The sequence below is a fragment of the Diplotaxodon limnothrissa genome, linkage group LG5, assembly GCF_057381915.1.
Source record: "Diplotaxodon limnothrissa isolate DT_005_m linkage group LG5, D_limnothrissa_male_GT1.1, whole genome shotgun sequence".
Classification (NCBI taxonomy): domain Eukaryota; kingdom Metazoa; phylum Chordata; class Actinopteri; order Cichliformes; family Cichlidae; genus Diplotaxodon; species Diplotaxodon limnothrissa.
This window is the reverse complement of record NC_140600.1, coordinates 14102274-14119542: the sequence shown is the minus strand read 5'-3', so window position 1 is coordinate 14119542 and position 17269 is coordinate 14102274. Positions and strand designations below refer to the sequence as shown.

Below are 17269 nucleotides of genomic sequence, written 5' to 3'. Positions count from 1 at the left end.
GCCAAATTTGAGCTGAAGGTTTGATTCTTACATGTTTTCTTTATAATACAACATAGGGGGTATAGAATTTAATAACACCCCATAAAATTGACCTTAACCAGGTGTCAAGTTAAAGGCCCCTCTATCCACATTTGCTGCTGAGCCGATACCATCTGTTGATGATAGTAAAATGTAGACACACGTATACAAAGGAGTAAATACAGAAAACAGCCCCCATCAATGAGTAGGCTATTACTGCATTAGAAATTACTCATTTACTTTTACTGATGTTTTACTCTGTGGTCAAGTTGCGGATAATTTCAATACATTTTATGTCCTATTGATTTATTCCCTTTAAGCTCTTTAATTTAATTTTGTCACATGACAACAAAACCATAAAGCAGTTATTGGAACATCCAGAAAAAAATCTTAAGGAAAGGAAATATTTAAGGAAAAAAAAGCTCTAATTTGCAATATATAAGTAAATAAACATCTCCATGATCGGTTAAGTACTGCTTATACAAAAAAATACACATATACAGGTTTACATGCACAGGGTGGCATTGCTCAATTTCCCAGCAACACTTGCCAACTATCCCTTGGTTATTTTGGATCTCTATCAATGGAAACCCAAAATGACAGCTCTGATATCTGAAGTAGTCATCCTACTGCAGCCGTCCCCTCCTTTTCCTCTGAAAGATAACAAAACCATCTAAGATAATAACATAATCACCGGGGACTTGACTTCAAAGCAACATCATGACTTGGCTTCTCTTTAAAATCCATTTTGTCCAGCTTCACCTTTAGGTGGTGCACTGAAAAACTACTCACTTGCTTACAGGCTCTCTGAGCACTCCCCCCCTTCTTCCAGAGCAGGACAAAACAAGTCTTGTTGGCAGGCCGATGGCAAATATTAATACATATAGCTTCAGTGTGAATCATAGGCACTCATTTGAAATAAAGTGAAAACCTAACACAACATAAATGTGCAACATGGCTCCAAATTCTTGCTTTTTATGAACAGAAATCACACACAAAAAAGTTTTAAACCCAATTACTGGCTATAATAACACATATGCCATATGAGGAAAAAAAAGGTATTCATGTAGCTGTAGTTACAGTACTGCAGTACAGCCAAGAGTAATCCTTTATGTTGATTTCTAACATCCCCCAAAAGGGAGAAACAGCACTGCTTTAACACACTATGGTGGAAAAGGAAGGTGGCAACCAGATCCTCCTGACTGACGTGGACCCACGTGAGCTTACAAAAATCAAAAGAACCTCTTTGCACATCCAAAGTACTTTTCCATGTACAAAAACACCCACTGTTAATCGTTGCTATGAGCGTGAGCGACCAGAAACACCAGTCAGCCGGAATCAAGAAGATTTTAAAGAAACATTTGACTAAATAACTTGAAGATATTACATAATTACTATTTCCATTCAGCAGAGAGGCAGGGCAAAGCTGAAGGATGTTCGATGGCGTCCTTTCTAGCCAGGCACAATATTTAGTCAGTCATTAGTAATCACACAGGTTCATTTCCTGTATTGTGGAATAAATGTCATTAAGATCCAATTGACATATCGCATGTAGCTCCAATCAGGCCCCTGTAATGCATCATAATCCTCTAAATGGAGCAGTGTTTATCCCGCGAGAGGCTGAATTACAGTGCTCTTCCTCAGCAAAACATACAGGGCCCACAGGTGGAAACAAAAATATACCTCCAGCCCCACCCAAAAAGCAAACTCATAATATTGTGTCAGAGCCCTGAAATTGTGAAATTTCACAACACACGGGCCATTATTTTAAACACCCACTCATTGACACTCGATGCAAAGTTCCCACAAAGTGATTTCAAGCTATACTTATTTTATTTTTAGTAACTAGGCCAATCGTGAAAAATGTGGTGCGAGGATGATCACTCCACTTCCTCTGCTAAAACTCTGACAGCATCCCAACAAGACAGAAATAACGCATTTTTTTCTCTCTCCTTAGAATAGGTGCAAAGATATATACAGGCATAGTGAGCACGATTCTAACAGCCCTGCCTTTTTCTGCCGCATTGCCAAAGCAAACTTTTTCCCTCTTTTCACAATACGGCTTTCAAGGTGCTGGTGATGTTTGACAGGCAGATATGATGTTACAGTTTTTTGGTTTGGTTTGTTTTTTAATGGGGTACAGGGTGAAAGGTGAATATGTTCAGGCCTGACAGACAGAGGTCAGGATAAGCCGGAGAGAAGATTCACAGGAGTTGGGAGGTTTTGTGCACTGAGATCGTCCTAACATGACATGACGGCTTCAAGTGAAGCTGAATGCCTGCTGTGGGGAGGCACACATGGTGAAGCATGGTGTATAGATATGTGCCACAGTTCAGTGAACTGAACCAAGCATTATAAGCGGAGCTTCAGGCTGACATTCTGTAGCAGAGGCTTTTCCCAGAAATGACAAGGAAGTCTCTGCCATGTCCGATCAGCCTGACGATGTTCCTCTCCCCTCTCTCTGCTCTGACTTTGAGGCTTTCACACTCTTTCGCTGATGCTCAGCTCGGCTGCAGCAGTTATGCCACCGATGTTTAATGTCAATTCCCACTACTGGCAATGACAAGCGAACCCTTACAACAAGATCCGTGTTCTGATGAGCTGGGAATCACGAATCACTGCTCAAGTCTGAGTAGAGGATTGAAATAATAATAATTTTAAAAAGCCATCAACACCCACACGACTAAAATTGTATGCTTGGATACACCCAAAGCTTAGAAAGAGAGAGGACTATTATTAATAATTAAAAAAAGAAAAAAGTTTGGGAAAGCACACATGTGAGACCCCCCATCTTGAAGAGGTGAGGAAACACAAAGCAGCCGCTGTGATGTGACAGAGCATACACGTTAACGTCAGGGCGACCTAATTCCTGTTGTGGGTCGCATGAAGCCCCCCTTGCTCCTCCACCCAGCCAGCTCCACTCCCTCCCTCTCTGAACGTGTAATAACAAAGCGTTGATCAATAAAGTGTACTTTCCAGTGAGGCAACCCTGGAACCCCCTCTCCCCGCCACTCCACCCCCTCTTTGTTCCAGCGTAAGCGCAACAGCATCTGTGTTGGCACAACAAAACCAACTTCTTAAATGTTGTCGCACTCTCTCTTAAAGCTTCCCCCCTCCCCTCCTTTCTTCGGAGTCCCCTCTCGCCAAAATTTCCCTCCCTGCCTCCGAGCTACTTCTGAAATGTTCAGGCGTTACAGGGAGGCTCACAACTCATTAAACGCCGCGCTGCTCTGTGGACGAGCCCCCCCATCGATAACGGCATCATGTAACGTAAAAAGCGGGAGGAAGGGGGGGACGGGGACGGAAAGTGCTCGTTTGAGGGTGACACAATGTTACAACACGGGGAAACATGCTCGTAGAGCGACATTGTAACAAGTGGGATTCTGCTTTGCGCAACAAAAACAAGAAAACTCACCACAACTCCTGTAGAGCCCAAAGGAAACCGGAGGGGGAGGCGAGAGAAGAAGAAGGGGGGAAAAAATGAAAGCCAAGTGGGAATTTATCCTGTCTTCCACGTTTTCAACCCCGGCCCCTTTCTCCACACCCCAGGAACCAAGAGTGTGAGTGGGGTGGAGGTGGGGGGGGGGGGGACCAGGGTGATAGCAGAGGAGGGAAGCACGATCTGGGACGCACTGCCAACACTTCACAGTCAGTTTATCCGCTAAAGCCAGGGTAAAGAAAGCGCCCCCTCCAAAAAAATTAGAATTTCGCCCTTCTGTAGCGTCTCTTCGGAGGGTATTTTCTTCGCCTTCTTGGATGTTAAATCCCAGGGTTTATCCGCTGTATCCGGGCGCGTCGGCCGACTATTCTAGTCCGCCATGTTGTGTGTCTGTTTGCATAGGAAGAATGGGAAGCGGGGAACGAATTCCCAGGCCTGGCCCCGTCTCTTCTCCGCTGTGTTTCTCTGTAGCCCGCAGCGACACCTGCTGGCCCAGATCCACTTTACACCTTCCACACTGCAGCGGCCCCCATCAGTGCTACTTAACACAGCATTGAGGGCCAGAGACCTGTTCTGATTGATGATAGACCACTTCATTTTTCCAATCTACATACATTTCAAAGGGAATTATCAGATTATTCTTTAAAGAGGCAATATAGAGGCAACTCTCCAGGGGCAATATTACAGAAATGTGACGTCAGTTTGATGGTTGGGCCCACATGTTTAATAGAGGAAAAGGTAATTTGTTGAAAGCCATGTAATTTATTTTTAACAAATAATTAAAGACTATTTTATTCAGTAATATATCCAGCGATAGTCTTTTGCCTATAAGCAAAATTATTATTATTTTTATCCTTTCATTATTAGTCAAGTTATTTTGCTGAGGTTATTACATTTTTACCCTTTCTAATGACGTTTTCAGTATTACATCTTGGTTTAGTAGGGATAAGTAGGTAGAGAACTGATTTTCTAACTAAAATAATATACATTTTAAATTATATTTTTATTTTACTGGTAACAATTTTTTAAATATAATTTACTGAGCCACTTTGAAACTAATAAATAACTAGTAGTAACATATAAAGGGTAAATAGTTCATTTTCTGTCTACAACAGTCGGAATGATCATCAGATTCAGAAAGTTTAATAAAAAATATTTTTCATTGTTTTTTGCTGTTGTTGTGTTTCTTTGAGCATGTGTTAATAAAATAATCAATAGGAAACTGTGGGCTAGAGGAAAAAACAAAATTACTGGCCCTTATATCTTTAACACATGCCAGGAGTTTAACCAGACGATTTGTATCAATATCGGGTATCATCTGTATATGCAGCATTTTCTAATATTAATTCCAAAGTGAAGAATGTATAACGAGAACAGTCTGGGCCCTAGCACAGAACCCTGTGGAACTCCGTGATTAACTTTTGTGTGTAAGAACCATCATTTATATATATAAATAACTACAATTAAAACTTCCTGGAAACACAATTGTGTATTCTAGTCCATCCAGCCATCCTCTTCCGCTTATCCTTATCAGGGTCGCAGGGATGTCTGGAGCCTATCCTGGCTACCATAAGGTAAGAGGCAGGGTACACGTGATCAGTGTTATGAAATGTTGCACTCATCTAGCAGCACAAGGCCAGGCAGAGATGTTGTCTGAGGGTGTGAGAAGATCATAAGGAAGCATCATTATAGTGCTGCTTCTATGCTTTAAATTTATTACTAAAATTCATCCATAAACTATTCCTCTGAAAATAGTCACATAACTGACCTGTAATAACTCTTTTGCGACCTTCTGCAGTAAAGAGAAAGCTGGAAAATTTCCTACAATTTATTAATAATTTATATAGATGAAGGCAAAAAATATATTTAATATTGAACTGTTAGTTAATGGTATTGGGGACTTGGAGCATACACTGTCCCATGATACACCCAACACAGCCAGAAAAACTCAGTTTTACCAACATTTAAATTCTCCAAAAACCACCATGAATATGTTTGGACACAGGAAGGGAGTTAGGATCCTCATGCGAGGTGACATGTGCCATCAGCCATAATAAACTTTTAATAACACCGTATTAGTCTCCATAATGCTCATTCAAGGATTCTGCACGCAAGATGTCATATTCCATTTCTTATTTATTATTCATATAGCATAAATGAAGAAGCATTAAGTTAAAACTTTATTAATATTGAAATATACATACGTTGTGTTTTGACTTCCGGTTAATGTCCACACATAAAATCATTAAGTAGAAATTAGAGTATCATGCAAGGCAGTAGAATGTCAGGAAGTGGTGTGAAATAGTGTAACAGCATTATAAGTTTTGCACCATAATAAAAAGAAAAAATATCACCAATCCACTTTTTTTTTTAATTGGATGCAACGTTAAGTGTTTAAATATCAACTGTAAAACAGCAAAAATAAAACATTGTGGACAATGTATTTCATTTGCATTTTGCTCTGATAAGAAGGGCACTGCGTGTAGAATGTAGGGGGATAGGGCTGTACTGTGCGTACAAGCGTGTAAGACAGGAAGATAATTAAAAATGTGTGCGATTCAGCAGCTGACAGATCTGCAAACATAATGCTCAGACCGACAGGTTAGCAATGACAGCACGGGTGAACTCGTTGCTTGTTGCATAGCCCCCCAGATCTGCAGTGCGCACCTGTTGCAAACATAAGGACAGCACGTTATTATATGCACAGCTGCAGAAACACATGTCCACATTCTGTATCACGGTCAGCATGTTAGAGAGCCTTTGAAAGCAGTACTCACAGAATGAACACAGTGTGAATGATGATATGAAAAGAAAAAAAAAGCATCAGTTGAACTTTCCTCTCTTTTTCTGGCCCCACATTATTTCAAGTACCAGTCCAGGTTTGGATTTAAAACACATCAAATGACCATATACAGTATTTCAGTGTATTTTAATGATCCAGGAAAGATCACGTTGTTGTTGTTCAGTATGAGTGAAACTCTTGGTTTGTTGAAATACTTAAATTTAAATGCTGGCTAAAGGCACATGATATTGCTTTTACTGGGGAACTTGGGTCAAAGGTCAACACACAAACACTGTATACTGAAAAAGTATTTTTTTTATTTTTGGTGAGCAAGCTTCCATTTCAAATTGATGCAAAATGGTACCAAAAGCGAGATGGACAGGATGATTGAACCTTAGTGTAGCAGTTATAACTGTGCTGACTTTATGGTGGGGAAAAAAAAGAAGACTAAACCAGGAAATGCCATACAGCAATCAGCAAAAACATCAAAACCAATTAAAATGTAAATTACATTGATCAATGTGCTGTGAGAGCATTTGTTGGGAGGTTTTATTTGTTGCTTCCCACCAACATTTTTACAGAAGAGGCACACCCTTCCAAGGTGACAACACTCCCTGACAGCAGCAGCCTCTCCCTGACTACACTGCATCACACCAAAACAAATCAAAGGAACCTTTGTGAGCATCCAAGTCAGACACCACAGGACAAGTCCCATGTCCACAGCCTGATGGTCAGCGCTTGGAGCAGCACCACAGTAAGGATCCAAATAATATTAATGTTTTTAATGTTATGGCTGATTTCTGTATAATCATGTAACAAATTCTTCTGCTATGTGCTTAAATAACTCTTTTTAATAAACTACATGCTACAACAATGGTGACTTTGATTGTGAATGGCTAATGCAAGCTAATGCTGCCATTTAATTTTTTTTGATGCACAAAGATACTGATCTTTCATATCAGTTTCCCCAACAGCTGCCAATTATGTTTTTAATTACGCCAGGTTACAGTGAACAGGAAATCCCAGCACCAATAGTTGAATTTATAGTGCTGCAATAATGAAATTACAGTTTTATTTAAATGTGCAGTAATTTGTAGCAGCGTTGTACTGTTACTGAGTTAGTTAGTTTTTAGACCAATTCTGAAAAAAGGCGATACAAACTTTTTAAAAGACTGGTGGCTTTACAGCAAGTTTTCAATGAAATGCGAGACCGATGGGACAGGAAGAAACATTTAGATAATAAAAGTGAAAAGAAAAAAAAAAAAAGATGCGTTTCCCACAATGTGCGAAGAAATCGTCTTTATGAACTCATCAGTTCAAAACTCCAAAAACAAAAAGATGCAAATGGACAAAAGATTGTGAGGGCAGAATACAGGAATGAATACATGAATACAGGAAACAGGAGGTCTAGCTGTGTGATGCAAAACATCATGAGGTATACTTTTTAATCCCAAATCAACAGATGTCAAAGCTTAACAGAAGAGGATCTACAAGCAAGCCAGCAGAACTAATGTCATTATGATGCAACTTATGTCAGAAATGTATAGTACAGCTCTCAGTGAGCTGGCATTTGGGGTGGGTGGGTGGGGAGGGTGTCTTAACATGCATCCAGACCATGTTAAGAACAACGTCCAGATTTAGGGAAAAAGGAGTCAGTCAGCGAGGTCTATGATGAAATATCTTAGTAAATGGGTCGGTGACGCAGGTTTTCCACAACAGCATGCACAAAATCGGTAGTGGTACAGTATCCGCCAAGGTCTCGTGTCCGTACCTGGAATTTGCACAAACACACAAATGTATACACACACAAACAGATGGCAATGGGGTACAAGGAGGTGGAGGAAATTAAAGCAGATGGGAGAAAATGAGCATTCAGACAGTGTAATAATAAAAATAATAATACTTTAATGATAAACTACCCTGCAAGCTGGTGTTTATTATCATCATCTAGGGGACAAAGTCTGACCACCTTCATGTGCATGTTTGTGTCAGTGCATGTTAGTTTCAGTACAGAGCAGATGCAGCTTTTTAGTCCAAAATAGTTTAAAAAGGAATTTACGACATAATTTTGTTAACAAACCCATACAATCCTGAACATGTAAAAGAGGGACAAAATTAAGCAAGGAAGGCACTGAAAGAGAGGAGCTAAGAGTGACTTAAAAGTAGGAATTCAAAGGCTCTTTAACACACTATGGTATAGTATACAAACAGTTAGGATGAGTTATTTGTAGGCCAAGAACTACTGAGATTTAAGATGATGTTGTTGGCCTTAGACTGCAAGGCAGAGCTCTAAGGCAAGCTCATCTAAGGCAAGTGTAATGTAATCAATGATTTACATTACGTTTCTATCACCATTTTCTTTAGAGGTTCTCTTTGAGACTTTGTGTACACAAAGACAGCAGTTATTGACCCACAATACCAAGATCACAGATTTAGAATATACAAGTCTGACTTTATTTGCCCACATATTGCAGAGCTATCAGCTGTTATTTTACTCTGTTAGAGGTACTGAAAAAGTGGAAGTAAAACATACAGAAAAAGCAGCTCTTTTGGTGTTAATAATGTTAATGCTTCTGGATTTATATACCATAGTGGTGGTCTTATCATTCAAAGCCTGCATGCAGCACAGACTGGGCAGAGCTAACACTTACCTTGCCCTGTTTTATGACCCTCTTGACAGCATCTGACACCATTTGAGAATGGTATTCCAGACTGCAACACAATATAATCACAATGAACAGGTGACCAGACACATGTCTGCATTCAGACAAACAGAGCTGCCTGAGGTTGTTTAAGATCTTGATGATTATATTGGGTTAGGACAGACAATTTGAGGCTATTGTGTAAAATTTGATATACTCATTATGAAAAAACATGTAGAAGGTGACTCACTTGAGGTGCCTGAGCATGTTAGCAGCACTGAGCAGCATGGCTGTGGGGTTTGCAATGTTCCTTCCAACAGCTTGTGCAAATGGGTGGCGTGCACCCTGAAAAAGAAAAAAATGATACGAGAAATGAAAAACTGCAGTATAAGGATCTGGGCAGAGAAACCAACAGTCCATTAACCCTCTGGGGTCCAGGGTATAATTGGCCGTTTTTGACTACTTTTGATTTTACCTCTATATTTCACCTTTAAAATGTGTTTTTCTTGCCTTGTTTGGTATCATTATTTTCAGCACAACCTCAAATATCTGAAATTTGAGTTATTTTTTTCATTTTGGTATACTATATTAGCACAGTGGATCTAAATTCAGACAAAAAAATTCAAAATCCGAGTAGAAAAGTTATATTTTTTACTGTAAAACCCACAAACATGTTTAATGAATCATTTTCTTAACTTGAAATGCAAATAGAAATTGTACATTTCTAAAAATTATGCACAAGTTTTGCAAACAACAAAGTTATATGGTACTATTTACCTAAAAATGCAGCCAAGGCCTCAGACGTTTTTTATATAACCATTTAAGTCTATTTACAGAACGATCAGGTGTTCTGCATCAAATAAGAAGACACACAAATTATTTGTGCCAGTCCAAAAAATGTAGTTTGTGTTCAGTATAAGACAGAGGAGAACACCAAAGGCCTAAACCCTGCAGGTCTGACAGCAGGAGGTGCATCAGTCCAGTTTTCCATGTGGGAACAGCGTTTACACTGGAATCTGCCTTTGACGGCTTTTTTAGAGCAAATATAAAATTCAGCAGTCTAACTGACACATAATAAAAAACAATAACTACACAGCACACTAACTACAGCCTCCAAACACGCTAAACGTCACTAATGTCTCACATATGAAAACTCGCTCTCTCTGTCTTTCGCTCGCCCACTTTCCGTCTCCGGTGTCACTCCTAAAAACTTCCCCTTCTCCCTAAACAACCAAATGTCACATGTTGCCTTTTCATTTTTTTGATTGGCTGACATGGTAAACTCTAACACCAATAGGGAAGGGGTGTTTTTTCTTTTTTCACTCGCAAAGTGTTTGCTACAGTTGTCTGTAGAAAACGCAGTTTTTACCGTTCGTCATGCTGTAAACACCACTGTTTTGTTCAGAGAAAAACAATAATAATACAGTAATACAAAAAGGGAAAGTATAGGCTTTTAAGTAAAATCAGGACAAGGAAAAAAACAAAACAAAAAGACAAACAAGCGAGAGGTTTTGGAAACTCACAGTCTCAAAAACAGCATATTCTGCACTGTAGCTTTCCCCAGGAACAACTCCTGCTCCTCCAACCAACCCTGCTGCTAGATTGTCAATAATGTTACCGTACAGGTTAGGCATCACCAGCACGTCAAACTGGTAAGGGTTTTGCACCAGCTGCAGAAGAATAATACAATGACAAATTTAAGCCTGAATCAGCGGTGCTCAGCTATGGTCATTTACTGCAGTGAAATCAAAGTGCACGTCTTCAGTTATTCTATTTTTTTTTAATGGAGCACTTCTAGCAAACGCTAAGTTATAAATATACAATTAGGAATAAAAGACAGCATTCACTTATTTAATCTGAATGGTAATGGATAATAAGAACAATAATAATAAGGCAAAGGGAAGGAACTGCAAGTCTGTTTATACCTGCATACAACAGTTATCAATGATGATGTTCTCATATTTGATTTTGGGGTACAGCTGTGCCACCTCTGCACAGCTCTGCAGAAACAGGCCATCACCGAGTTTCCTGAAATAAGATACGAGGACAGGAGTTACTGTAATGCTAATTTTTAGCCTTAATGGAGGTACATGGTTTCAAAATAAGACAATAACAAAGACAAAGCTGCCTTTAAAAGAAAAAAAAAATTACCCACATGATGTTAGCTTTGTGAACAGCAGTGACCTTGTTTCGCCCTTTCTTGGTAGCATAGTCAAAGGCAAACTTGGCGATGCGGCGTGACTTCTCTCTGGTGATGATCTTCAGACATTCAATCACACCTGTTACACTCTGGAAAACACAAGAGGATGACAACATATGGTTAAATATATTTTGCCGAAGAATCATGCAAGAAAATGAACACATACATTATGTTCTATAAACAACAATCTCCCACATAACCTGACTGTAGACAGTCTTTGAGGTCTAAGTGTAAATAATCATGCTGTAAACTAGGTTTCATATTAAAATGAATAAATAGGAGAGTTAAAGAACCTCAATATAAGTAAAGGACAAATCAAAATCTGGCTTAATCTGTATTTCTGTGACTTAACTATATTCTGATGCCCAGTTTAAGGCTTCTTTCAAAACCCTTAAACAAACCTTCCAGTGTGTTTGCAGGTGGGTGTAAAACTGCTGTTTACGCTCTGATTGCAGTGAGTAAGAGTACTGTTTACCTCATGCTCTAGGGAGCTGTACTCCCCCTCAGTCTGCTCACGGATGATGACTAGGTCCAGGTTGTTGTGACGAGTGCTGTAGCCTGGCAGGCTGTTTACATGAACTACATTAGCAAACAGGTCCAGCTTGCGCCTGGGGAGTGGACGGATGTAGAGTTATTTTTAAACGTGACATATGCAAATAATAACACACAATTTTTTATTTGATCATTTACCTTAATCTCATCTCATATGAAGCCAGCTCGCCTTTGAATTCCATGGGTGTGTGAATCTTTCCTAAATAAGGTAACGTGCCCCAACATGTTAAAGCCTAAATACACTGCAGTTCAGACTACTTCAGTGCAGCCATTTAAATCAGCTTTTTGTTATTGGATTCAATTTTTTTGTGAGAGAAAAATCAAAGAATTAAAGGAAATAAGACTACCTTTAATGGCAACTCTGTTGCTCTTCATAGAGGTCAACACTTGTTCCAGTTTTTCCTCGCTGGCCATGTTCTGCACTTCACTCATGTGGAATTCCTCAAATTCTACTGGGACATCACCTGCCTTCAGAAAAATGGGGAGAAAAATCACAAATTCTTAAAAAAAATCACAAATCAACATAAAGAATGACAATCTTACTCAGTTTTAATGCACTATTTTACTTTAACATTAAGCACCATATTTAAAATGATTTCTTAGAAAAAGTAAAGCAAGGAGATTATTTGTAAAACACAACGAGATGAAAAAGGAGCTTCTTAACATTTAATATAAGAAAAATGTAAAAAATCAGACCAGACAGAGAAAAAAAAAATCTGTACATGTATTTTTTGTCAAAAGTTCCCTATTATTTTCTATCATCAGTAAACCTGATATACTGAAGACAACATGTTTGGTATAAGGATAAAAAGCAGTTATGAGTCCATCGTCAATCTTATGTAAATGTACCTTAAAAACTTCCTTTACAGCAGTCATTAGTTCAGGTCCTACTCCATCCCCTGGCACCATTGTGACTTTAAAGGTAGCATCAGCACGGGCCGGTGGTGTTTCTGGACTACAGAGACCAGCAGATACACTCAGTGGACGAGAGGCCAACTGTGGACACCTGGAACCGACCAGGCCCTGAAGGAGGGAAACAAAGGTACACTTACTAGGTACAGTATTACAAAGAACACTGCAGTATACTATAAACCCATATATCTACTCTCTAATAGTATTACTTATCAACACATTGAAAACCCTAATATCGAGAGCTCAACTGCAGAATTTTTTTCCCTTTCAGACACATACAACAGATTCATGTTAATTAAATCTATTTATGTTTGTTTATATACTCATTTAAGCTCAACTCTGCCCAAGTTAGTTTGGATCAACGGGTTGTTCCAACTGGGAAGCTGCAGAGTGTCTTCTTGTGGGCAACATATACAATGTCAACAATTATAACATTATTGAATGGTGTTTCTCCAGCCTATTTACAGTTTTAATTGTTTTAATCAGTTGTTATACATGATGATACCAACAGACTGGTAGATAATATAAGTCCACTGAGTATATCAATGAGTCTCAACTATTATGGGCTTGTAGACAGATATACTACATATATATATATATATAATTTGCACATATACCAAACAGTGCACCTACATTATACATTTTGTGGTAACTTTTTAGGACCTAAGAGAAGTTAATAGAGCAGCTAGCCTACTTGAAACAAGACTATTATTGGTCATTGATCATTGGTCAGAGGTCTGTTAGTGTCCAATTGGTCAAAAAGAACTTTTTTGATAACAAGCAACACCAGAATCACTTGTCTACATCTGTTACATTCAATGTTTGCTTGTTACAGCTTCTGACCTCCCCCCCCCCAGTGTGTATATACAAAAATCTGTTCAAGATTTTGAAACATAAAGACATTTAGAAATTATCGGAATAAAACAATGTTGGGGGAATGCACCTGTGTTCAGACATTTGTTAGAAAAAACACCAAGTGAGAACAACTTTGTGTAGCAGGAATGTCTTTTCCTATTTCACTCATTTCATCATGTCATGACGTGAGCCCAACTTTATGAGAAGCATGTTTTAGTCAGAAAGAGAGAATGAGGGTACAACACTGTATATAATATTATAAATTACATTTCACCTAATATTATAGTAATTTCATGCATATTGCTATTCAGGATGATGCCTAGATGCATTTTATAAGGGAAGATGTCAGTAGGGGATTTTGTGTAAATACACAGACAAATAAATGAGAAAAAAAAATCTGCGTAAATAAAGAAACAACAAATGCAGATGTTTCCACACAGGTGCACTATATAACACAACTCCAATCAGGTTTGGAGGCATATATGAATATTTTAAGCAGGCCCAGGTGATTCTGTATTAATAGAAAATGGCAATAAGAAAAGGTGTTGGTGACTTTGAAAGATGAAGTCTTTGTAGATCATTGTTTGAGCAAAGATGGCAGGCGCATCGGTCTCAAACAAGCCAGGTTATGCCATCCTTATTTTCTGCCATCCATATACTGTTAATGGGAATTTATGCTTCGATCAGCAAATCAGAAGCAGCAGCAGCAACTTTCATGCAACAATGGGTAGCTCAACGGATTTTTAGGTCAGATGCCCTTCCTGACGGAATCTTTGGCTTGTTAGGTGAATTGTGTTAACTAGTACACTACAACATCAGAAGATGTTACTGTCTGCTGACCACCAAGACAAAAAGAATGGGGAGGAGCTTTCTTCTTGGAGTCATAGTTGATCCACAGATTACATCTGTCCAAATAATCAAGTCAGTATATGTATAAATAATCCCTGTGACACAAGCTTCGCACTGTGCTAAAGACATTTTTTTTACTGGCTCTGTACTGGCTAGTACTAATGTTTCAATGGGAAGAGTTACATCTGCATTTAGATCTATGAGAAATTTATTACTTAGTGGTATGAAAAATTGTCGTTGAGAATAATGGTCAGTCAACAGCTGAAAACCCTAAGGGAGGTTTTGGATCGACGGGTAAAACAGCACTCTGCGCGACCACAATGGGGAAAAAGTGGTTTTCCATCCAGGAAGAGTTCCTGAGACTTTAGGAATCAGTAGCAATGCATGGTAAAACTGTCCTGGTGTTGCCCCAGCATCTATTAATAAGAGACTTTATGTTGTCGTCCTCTTCATTTATTTTGTCACCGGTTTGTATATTTCAAGGTGATCCTGAATGATTATCACCCTCACCCGCATCTTACCTGTAGGCAACAAGTTAAAAGGCCAACTCTGCAATCTTACAAGTTAAAGTAAGACACTGAATATATTTGCACTCTTACTGACACCTAGAAATCTGACTGAAAACTAAACCTTGTCTGAGTTGCTCGCTTCAAGTCTCTAAGCTTGTGATTAGCCCCACGAGTAGCAGTAGCTAACGGTTCACTAAGGACAGGGAGGTTACTGACATGGTTAACTGACACAGGCTGGGAGGCTAAGCTAATTTAGCTGACCTTCTCAATTAACGAGGATGTCTTATTAAGGCGCGTATCTACTGACAAATAAAACAAACCGAGAACTATGTCCAGCAAAATAATTCCAGATACGGAAACACACTTCAGAATCGTTCTATCAGTAATGCAGACGTCCACGAAGCTCACGATGGTTAGCATTCACGTAAGAAACACATGACAACACTCAGTGCGTAAACGTCTCTTTGCTGCATTTATATGAAATATGACTAAAGCAGCCATTTTTTTTCTATTTACACAAAAAGCCCGTCAACATAATTTGTGCTCTCACCTTGAACAACGTTACTAAACTTCCCCTCAAGACGACCGCCATCGTCACAGGCACGAAGCAACTGGGCTACTTCTTCTGTGGTGGAGGGGTAATAATGGGACAATGGCGCCACCTGCAGGGGAGAACGTAAAACTACCGCTTACTCCACGGGGAGACCAATTTCCATAAACCAGATGGTACTCAAACCTGGTTCTCACCTTACATGTCACAGTGCTATCACATTGCCAGTCTGAAATAAATACATAAATAAATAAATGAAATTAGCAGAAAACAGAAAACAAAACAAAACAGAGCGTTAGAAAAAACATTTCAAACAGAATTTGAACTTGAACGACCCCCTCAATTAAGGTGATCCTGACAGAGCTGTCATTGAGTTGAGTTGGAGCTTGGGGCCCTCAACATGACCCTCTCATTATTAAAAAGAAACATCACCAGAATGCAATAAAGGATTTGTGTGTTGATTAAAATGTCCTGGGAGAGGACACATCATATGCTCAGACCAAAATTACACAGATGAGTTCTCCAAAAGTTGATTCTGTTCATCTGGACGTAGCGTTTTGTGGGAGAAATGTTTCGTCACTCATCCAAGTGACTTCTTCAGTCTCAGCTGACTGCAAGTTTCCCCAACCTTATAAACAGTACATTTGCATAATGACTGAAACCAACAATGGCTGGGAGGTCAGTTCCTTAATCATAATTATGCAAATTCTCATGACCATTGATCAACAACCACTGACCAAAACCCACTGATCAATGGCCATGAGTACCATTCACAGAGAGTTGGGGAATGGCTGCAATCACAGCATTGTAAGATGGCGAAAGATGTACCCTTAGGCCCCCTCCTTGATTCAGAGATGGTCTTTCCCTTTTCACGTAAATGGCCTCCTTGACTCCGCGCTCAAACCAGCGTTCCTCCCTGTCCAGGATTTGTACATCCTTATCATTGAAAGAGTGTCCACTGGCCTGTAGGTGTAAATACATAAACAGGGTGCACCTTTAAGACCGATTGTCTGCATGATCAACTCTGTCACCTATAACATCTCCAAGTTTCTGGCTTCGATCTTCAACCCGTTGGTAGGCAGCTCTGAACACCACATCCAGAACACCCTGGATTTTGTTGAGAAGGTGAGAGATGTCATCTAAAAGCTGACGTGTACCGTAAACCTACACATACGGATCAGTATCTAAGGTTTGACTCTCATCATCCACTGGAGCACAAACTGGGTGTCATCAGGACGCTACAACACAGAGCGAACACCATCCCCACAGACACAGCGGCCAGGGAGGCAGAAGAACAGCACATCAAGAAGGCCCTGAGTAAATGTGGTTATCCCAGCTGGACTTTTGTCAAAGCTGGAAAGGCACCTAAAGAAAGCTCCAGCCGATCCAGGAGAGAAGGACAACCGCTGCCCAAGCGAAAACCTGTAGTGATCCCTTATGTATCAGGAGTATCGGAACAGTTGAGACGCATTTTTTCTAAACACCGAGTCTCTGTGGCTTTTAAACCCCAAAACAAGCTGCGCCAAAAATTGGTCCACCCCAAGGATGTGTGTCCCCCGACACAGAGTAACATAGTGTACGCTGTTAAGTGCCAGGAGGATTGCCAGAATTTATACATCGGGGAAACCAAACAACCTCTGGCGAAGCGGACGGCACAACACAGAAGAGCTACCTCGCCAGGACTCTGCAGTCTATTTACACCTACAGGCCAGTGGACACTCTTTCAATGATAAGGATGTACAAATCCTGGACAGGGAGGAACGCTGGTTTGAGCGCGGAGTCAAGGAGGCCATTTACGTGAAAAGGGAAAGACCATCTCTGAATCGAGGAGGGGGCCTAAGGGTACATCTTTCGCCATCTTACAATGCTGTGATTGCAGCCATTCCCCAACTCTCTGTGAATGGTACTCGTGGCCATTGATCAGTGGGTTTTGATCAGTGGGTTTTGGTCAGTGGTTGTTG

At 39.8% G+C, this 17269-nt stretch overlaps 2 protein-coding genes across 3 annotated transcripts in view; both read right to left on the bottom strand.

Annotated features, from left to right (window-relative positions):
- Window positions 1-3839, bottom strand: part of ptpra (protein tyrosine phosphatase receptor type A) — a 30833-nt gene extending 26994 nt beyond the window's left edge. Inside the window, exon 1 of the mRNA XM_085353088.1 lies at window positions 3434-3839. The gene's annotated coding sequence lies outside the window, so the exon portion shown is untranslated. The remainder of the gene's footprint in view (window positions 1-3433) is intronic.
- Window positions 3840-5667: 1828 nt separating this feature from the next.
- idh3b (isocitrate dehydrogenase (NAD(+)) 3 non-catalytic subunit beta) lies at window positions 5668-15369 on the bottom strand. Of its 2 annotated transcripts, none has more exons than XM_085353108.1 (11): window positions 15309-15369; window positions 12483-12656; window positions 11981-12101; window positions 11772-11832; window positions 11557-11689; window positions 11037-11170; window positions 10807-10909; window positions 10405-10551; window positions 9132-9226; window positions 8891-8951; window positions 5668-6124 (listed from the first exon to the last, which is right to left on the bottom strand). In XM_085353108.1, exons 1-11 carry the CDS (start codon window positions 15348-15350, stop codon window positions 6047-6049), a joined length of 1149 nt encoding a protein of 382 aa, XP_085209234.1. In that variant the 5' UTR covers window positions 15351-15369; the 3' UTR covers window positions 5668-6046. The 2 variants fall into 2 exon arrangements, with proteins under 2 accessions (XP_085209234.1, XP_085209233.1); XM_085353107.1 differs by lacking the exon at window positions 5668-6124 and adding an exon at window positions 6147-8010.
- Between the last annotated feature and the right edge of the window lie 1900 nt (window positions 15370-17269).

What these genes read in the sequence shown, in the direction of transcription:
- idh3b (XM_085353107.1), bottom strand. Translation starts at nt 15,350, where the DNA reads ATGGCGGTCGTCTTGAGGGGAAGTTTAGTAACGTTGTTCAAG. An exon ending in CAACAGAGTTGCCATTAAAG is followed by an intron (nt 11,833 to 11,980) that starts GTAGTCTTATTT and finishes TACCTTATTTAG; the next exon opens with GAAAGATTCACACACCCATG. An exon ending in TTGATAACTGTTGTATGCAG is followed by an intron (nt 10,552 to 10,806) that starts GTATAAACAGAC and finishes ATTCTTCTGCAG; the next exon opens with CTGGTGCAAAACCCTTACCA.